Here is a 6,376-nt window from a genome sequence, read left to right as displayed (position 1 = left end):
GGCGGCGCTCGCTCGCTTTCCGGTTCCGGTTCCGGGTCGCGTTCCGGGCCGGCGAGATGTCGGACTCGGAGAGCGAGGAGGAGGCGGAGGGGAGCCGCGCCGGCCCCTTCTCCCTGGCCGGGTTCCTCTTCGGGAACATTAACGAGGCGGGGCAGCTGGAGGGGGAGAGTGTCCTGGACAAGGTGAGGCGAGGGGGCTGGGGGCGCGGGCTCCGGCTGGCTGCCGTGGCCGGGCCCCTCGCGCGGCGGCAGCGGGAACGTAGCCCTGGTGCCCCGCTAACGGCCGGGCCTGTCTTCCGCTCTCCCAGGAATCCAAGAAGCATTTAGCCGGGTTGGGCGCCTTGGGGCTGGGCAACCTGATCACCGAGATCACAGCCAGCGAGGAGGATGCTGCTGAGCCTGACGGAGCCCAGCTGGATGAGGAGGGTGAGCCCGAGCACGCGGTCACTCTGGGTTGGTTAGCCTGCAGCATAGTCAGGTTTTGTAAGATCGAAAGGTTTCTTTAAGGAGTAAAGGGGCATTTCTGTCTCCTCTTACTGAAATGAAAACCGTCATCGCATCGTTGAGACTGGTCACATTTTGATATCTGCTAATCTGCAGGAAGGCGAAGGCAGTAACTGAGGCATGAGCTGTCCTACTTTCATTACTAATGTATTAATACTTAAGCCTAACAATTGTACTTTAGGAGAGAACTGTGATGCACATTTGTATCAGTTGTTTGCATAAAGTGGTTAAATATGGGATTAAATGAGTAGTTAGGTGCCTGTTTAGTGATTCATTATTGTCTCTTGTTCAGTCTTTAAAAAAACCAAGCCAGCATGGAGGCCTCTCTGTTTTTTAACTAATATATGCTACTTAAAGTTCCAATTTATTGTAACCTTGTCTTTCTGCTCAGTTTTTTTTCCATTTCCCTGTTGCATCTTGGATTTATTTAAATTGTAAAACCCATTGGTCCATTGATCTATTGCCTTCATTTCTTGTTTTGCACAGCGTATAGCGCAATGGGGCCGTGATCCTTGATTTAAGTTTCTAGGTGCCACTGTAATGTACTGGAGAGACAAGGTGGGTCAGGTAACATACTTTATTGCACTAGCTTCTGTTGGTGTGAGAGAAAAGCTTTCAAGTTTACACAGAACTCTTTTGGTCTGAAAAACTAACTCAAGGCTTGTCTTCGCATACAGTGCTAGAGCTGCTGTAGCATTTTAGTGAAGACACTACTGTGTCAATGAGAGTGGGTTACTGATTTTCACAAATTTATTACTCTAGATCTGACATGTCGATCCTCATCCTCAAAGGAAACCTGTATAACGCTTTCAAAAGATGAATCAGGGCACTTAAATTCACTACTCTGCTAGACACTAAGGCCATGGCTACACTTACAGTTCTGCAGCGCTGGTAGTTACAGCTGTGTTCGTACAGCTGTGTAGGGCCAGCGCTGCAGTGTGGCCACACTGACAGCTGCCAGCGCTGCAGTGTGGCCACATTTGCAGCATTTGCAGCGCTGTTGGGAGTGGTGCATTGTGGGCAGCTCTCCCAGCATTCAAGTGGCTGCAACGTGCTTTTCAAAAGAGGGGGGTGGGGTGGAATGTGACAGGGAGCTTGGGAGAGACAGAGAGATTGGATTTTTGGAGCTGACACTGTTCTCAGCTCCCTGCCTTGCAAGTTCTAAGGACTGGAAGACACACAGTGCCTACCTTCAATCATTTTAAAAGTTCTGACCCCTTCCCCCACCCCTCTCTCATTCACTAAATGCAAATTATGCACTCCTAAATAGCCCTCAGACCAGATAAGCATCTGCTCAACATGAACTTCCCCCTTCCCCTCTGCCGTGTGAGCGTGCTGTTTCTCTCTTCAAGCAAACAGCTGTGAACATTCCAAAGTAATTCCACTGCCTGCCTCCGCTCACTCAGCAAACAGGAGCTGTGTTTGTTTTTTAAATAAGCAGTTTGGCTGAACTCCGAGCTCCCCCTTTCTTCCGGTTTGTTGTGGACAGGAATTCTGGGATACCTCCTTATATCCCGGAGGTCAATAAAAGCGCTGGTGGGGTCCACACTTGCTGACCAGCGCTGGATCACCAGCGCTGGAATCGCTACACCCGAGGCTCGACCGGGTGTACAGCCAGCGCTGCAATCAGGGAGTTGCAGCGCTGGCCGTGCTTTGCAAGTGTGGCCACATCCTAAGTTGCAGCGCTGTAACCCCCTCACCAGCGCTGCAACTCTCTAGTGTAGCCATGGCCTAAAAATCATGGACTGAATACAGATACTGGTTTTGTGGCTTATTACAACAATCTGTAACCCACTAACAATTCCCCCAGCTGCTATCCACCCATTCCTTCCTAGGACTGGAAGGGTATTAATGGGCCACTTCACCTTGAATGGTACCTTGAAATACGTGTTAACTACTTATGCTAAACAGTCTGTTCAAATCTTGTGTTTAGTGTCTACACTACAGATTACTTTGGTATGACTTACCTCGCTCAGAGGTGTCACCTCTGAGCGATGTGAGTTATACCGATCTAAGCACCAGTGTAGATAATGCTATGTTAGTGGGAGAGCATATGGTCTACACTGGCACTTTACAGTGCAACTTTCTCGCTCAGAGGGGTGAAAAAACACCCCCCGAGCGCTGCAAGTTTCAGTGCTGTAATGTGCCTGTATAGACAGTGTACTACCACTGGTAACCGCCCCTCATGGAGGTGAGTTTTTTTAAGAGCTCTCTCCAAGCGCTATTCTGCAACTACACAAGCCACGTTAAACGCTCCTGCAGCAGTGCTTTAACGTAGCCAGTGTAGACTAGCCCATAGCTACTGCCTCTTGCTGAGGCAGGTGTTATTAAGCCAATGGGAGAGCTCTCGCCCGTTAGCTTAGAGTAGTGGTTCTCAGCCCGCGGCCCAATTAGCACAGAGCTGTGGCCCAGCTTAGCTGTGTGCTAAAGGCTGCCTGTGTGCCCAGGGTCCTGGGTTCCCAACTGCCCAGTGCAGTGGTATCTGGACTGCCTTGGTAGAGTTGGGGTCCAGGCTGCCAGCCCACCCCGTGTGGCGGGCGTCGGGGCAGCCACTCGGCCCCGCAGGCTCTGCAGTCTGAGTCTGGCAGGCAGCTGCCCTCCCTGTACAACGAGGGTTAGGGCTGCTGCTGCCCTGCCATGCAGCCCAGGTAACACATTGTGGGCTGCGTTGTAAGCAGTTGAGAAGCACAAGCTTAGAGCCTCTCCACCATAAGTGCGAGACCTAAGTGCTGTAGTGTAGATGTACCTGAGTTAGTTCCCCAGACCTGAAGAAGAGCTTTGTGTAAGCTTGAAAGCTTGTCTCTCTCATCAATAGAAGTTGCTCCAATAAAATATATTACCTCACCCACCTTGTCTCTCTAGTATCCTGGGACCAATGTGTCTAAACGACATTATGTACTGCAATCTACTGTAATACAAATAAATAAGCAAAGGACAGAAATAGCACAGGTCCTGAAAGTGCTTGAAATGTCTTTTTCTCACTGAGTGATGCTCAAAGCATCAGTAACTTTAATAAGAAAAGAAATAGTTCCAGCATAAGGGCCAGAGTCTACCCTGCCAGTAATCTTTGTGCAAACCTCATCTTATCATTAGACAATCTGCTATAGTTCAAGGTTAATATATTGCCCTAGCTTTGTAAACTTGGGTAAATCTCACTGCCCAGTTGCTTTCCACTGCCCTTATACATGTTTATGTTGTTTATAGGTTGTCTGCTCATTGGGCCAGGGATCCCTACCTTTATACCTATCTGTTCAGTTCCACGCTCACTGTTTGTGGGATTTAATTTTGTTTAATACAAAAAACTTATGTTAAAATAATCTGAAGGTTGCAAAGTCAAGTGTTTGAAATTAAGGATGCCTGTTCAGTCTTAAGTTTGTCTGTTGTACATGAACATTGTGATGATTTTTAATTACATGATCAGATATTTGTTTTTCTTTTCTGTACATGTTCCACTTTTTCCCAGGATGGAACAAAACTCAGTGAATGAGGCAGTTGTTCAGTATTGCTTTCTGTCATTCAGTACATAGTTCTGGGGCTTATTTATTGCATGCTATCCAAATGCTGCACTGAATATAGAATTATGAAATTCACCATAGGCTTTTCTGTATTGCTCATCACTGTAATATGTTAGTACTTCACAATTTTGGGTGGAGATTGTCCTTTCTCTTCCTAAAGTCATCTGCCTTATATATATCAACTTTCAACTTCAAGAGCAAGTGAAGATGGTGTCCTACTGACACAGCATAATTCACTACACAGCCCTGATTTGTGCCCCGAGCACCGCCATCCTGCACGATAAATGAGTCAGGGATCTTGTGGAAAAACTGATCATGTAATTAGACTGTATCATGCATATGCAGAAGGGGCAACGTCAAGGTTTGGGGGCAACCTTAGTTCTGACATTTCTTAACTTTCATGAGCTTGACTTTTGCAACCTTACTAACATTCTTTTAAGAATTCTTAATTTAATTTTCTTTTTTTGAAAAAAAGTGAAAACAAATTTATTCGCAACTGTAGCAACGCCCCATCATGCATTATCAGCAGAGTGTGAATCATCACTCAGACTACAGCGTAGACTCTTTGACTGCAATACTAATTACATTAGCTGCCAGCAGGAGTGTACATAACACAATAAAACAGTGAGTTATTTATAAATGCGTAGACCTATTTTACAGACATCATAGCAAAGGACAAAGTTAAGTTTTTTTTATGAGAAGCAGCGTGGCAGTGGTAGAGTTATATTCCCAGCTTCTGTAACTCCTAAATGGGATGTGGTGCTTTGCTTGATACAATTGTGAAAGTACAGAATTACAAACGTTCATCAGTAGAAAAAAATCATTTAGGACTCATGGTCTGGTTCCCAGGTGGTGCACATAGCTCTGGGTCAAAGGGACTGTCTCAACTTATAACTCTGCCAAATTTGAACAGATTTTCATGAGGCTGGCAAATGGCACTTCCCTGACCCCAATGATCCATCTCCCAAATTTCAAAGTCTTGCTGCCAGCCATGAAGGTGTTGGAGCTCTTGGGGGCAAGAGAAGGGAAGAAAGACCAGACTGGTTTAGAGTAGAAAACGTTAGGTAACCTTAATGTAGGGATTGCATTTGCTCCTCTAGTAAAATAGAGTATAGAAGGGGGTGGGAAGAAGTTATAGCAGGAAGGAGGGGGTAGGCGGCTGAAGAAGTCAGGATAGACTAACATGGGATTAGGTAAGATGTGGTGAGTACATGTTGGGATATGATTTTGTTTTATGACAAGTCTTTCCTCCTTCTCAGGCTGGGTTAAGAGCACAGAGGATGCTGTTGATTACTCTGATATTAATGAAGTGGCTGAAGATGAGAGCCGCAGATACAGGCAGGCAATGGGCACCCTTCAGCCAGTTCGAAGACAAGGTAATTGGGGGTGGTAGGAGTATACACAGACAAAATGATTAACAGTTAATGGTATGTCTCTGTGGGGTGGATTGGCTTTTGCTGCTGTTGTTGAGAGTGATCTTTCTCTAATCATTGTTATCCTGCCATGTTCTTTGTCCACTTCGCGAAGTAAGCCAGTGGGGCAAATAAGTGGCCCAGACGTAAAATAATGTACATGAGTGGTGAAATTTCAGTCCCTTTCTTAGGGTTGGGTTTATTTTTTCCAAAGCAAAACAGCTCATCATAATTTCTATAGATAAACCAGATTGTTTTCCCTGAGCCAGGGTCTCCTGCAATATCCTACCTCCTTCTCACAGGTGTTCCTGTAAACTGAGTTGTTGGTTGACCTTTGATCTAAGGACAGGGCTGACCACAGGCTGTTACATGATTTCTCCTCTCAGACCTTTCTCCTGGGAGGAAGTCAGTCAGTCATTGGTGGGCGGGGGGGGCGGGGGGGGCCTAAGGCGCATTCCCTTGGAGGATTATCTCAACCTATTATAGCCTTGCTCTGTTTCTTCCCATCTCCCTTTCCTAGCATTATGTTTAATGGCCGCTGCTGCTGAGAAGGGATCTTCAACCAAGTTCTGCCATGACTTTCACTTTCACAGATTATAAGGAGGGGTGAGACTGGCCTTTATGCTTCTCCAGTGTGGACTCATATAGGAGGTCCCTGCCTGTAGGATACAGAATTTGAAACATCTGCAGTTTTTTTCCTGTGTTATTGCTAGTGCAATTGATGAATCTGCTGCCTGTCTCCTAAAGGAACTTTCCATCTCCTCTCCTGTCAGGCAGGAGCAGGAAATTAGGAATGTTGCAGTAATCTAGGGTTTCTGTCCTGAATTTTCTTGTTTCTCTCATCAGTTTTCCTACTCCCCTACTCATCCCCATTTCAAGCCCTGATTTTGTAATTGGTTGAATGTAGGGAAGCCACAGTTGGGGCAGCTTTGAGTGATCTATTTAA

The 6,376-nt window shown here is 46.3% G+C and overlaps 1 protein-coding gene across 4 annotated transcripts in view; it reads left to right on the top strand.

Moving 5' to 3' along the window:
* The first annotated feature begins 40 nt into the window (after positions 1 to 40).
* The window catches only part of TAF1 (TATA-box binding protein associated factor 1), a 132,554-nt gene continuing 126,218 nt past the window's right edge, over positions 41 to 6,376 (top strand). For all 4 annotated transcript variants that reach the window (XM_050964889.1, XM_050964887.1, XM_050964888.1 and 1 more), the window contains exons 1-3: positions 41 to 182; positions 308 to 425; positions 5,278 to 5,394. In XM_050964889.1, the coding sequence (XP_050820846.1) occupies positions 57 to 182; positions 308 to 425; positions 5,278 to 5,394 (361 nt within the window). In that variant the 5' untranslated portion in view covers positions 41 to 56. The remainder of the gene's footprint in view (positions 183 to 307; positions 426 to 5,277; positions 5,395 to 6,376) is intronic.

The sequence above is a fragment of the Gopherus flavomarginatus genome, chromosome 8 (genome assembly GCF_025201925.1).
Source record: "Gopherus flavomarginatus isolate rGopFla2 chromosome 8, rGopFla2.mat.asm, whole genome shotgun sequence".
Taxonomy (NCBI): Eukaryota; Metazoa; Chordata; order Testudines; family Testudinidae; genus Gopherus; species Gopherus flavomarginatus.
The sequence above is the reverse complement of the archived record's forward strand: the minus strand, read 5'-3'. Positions and strand labels throughout refer to the sequence as shown.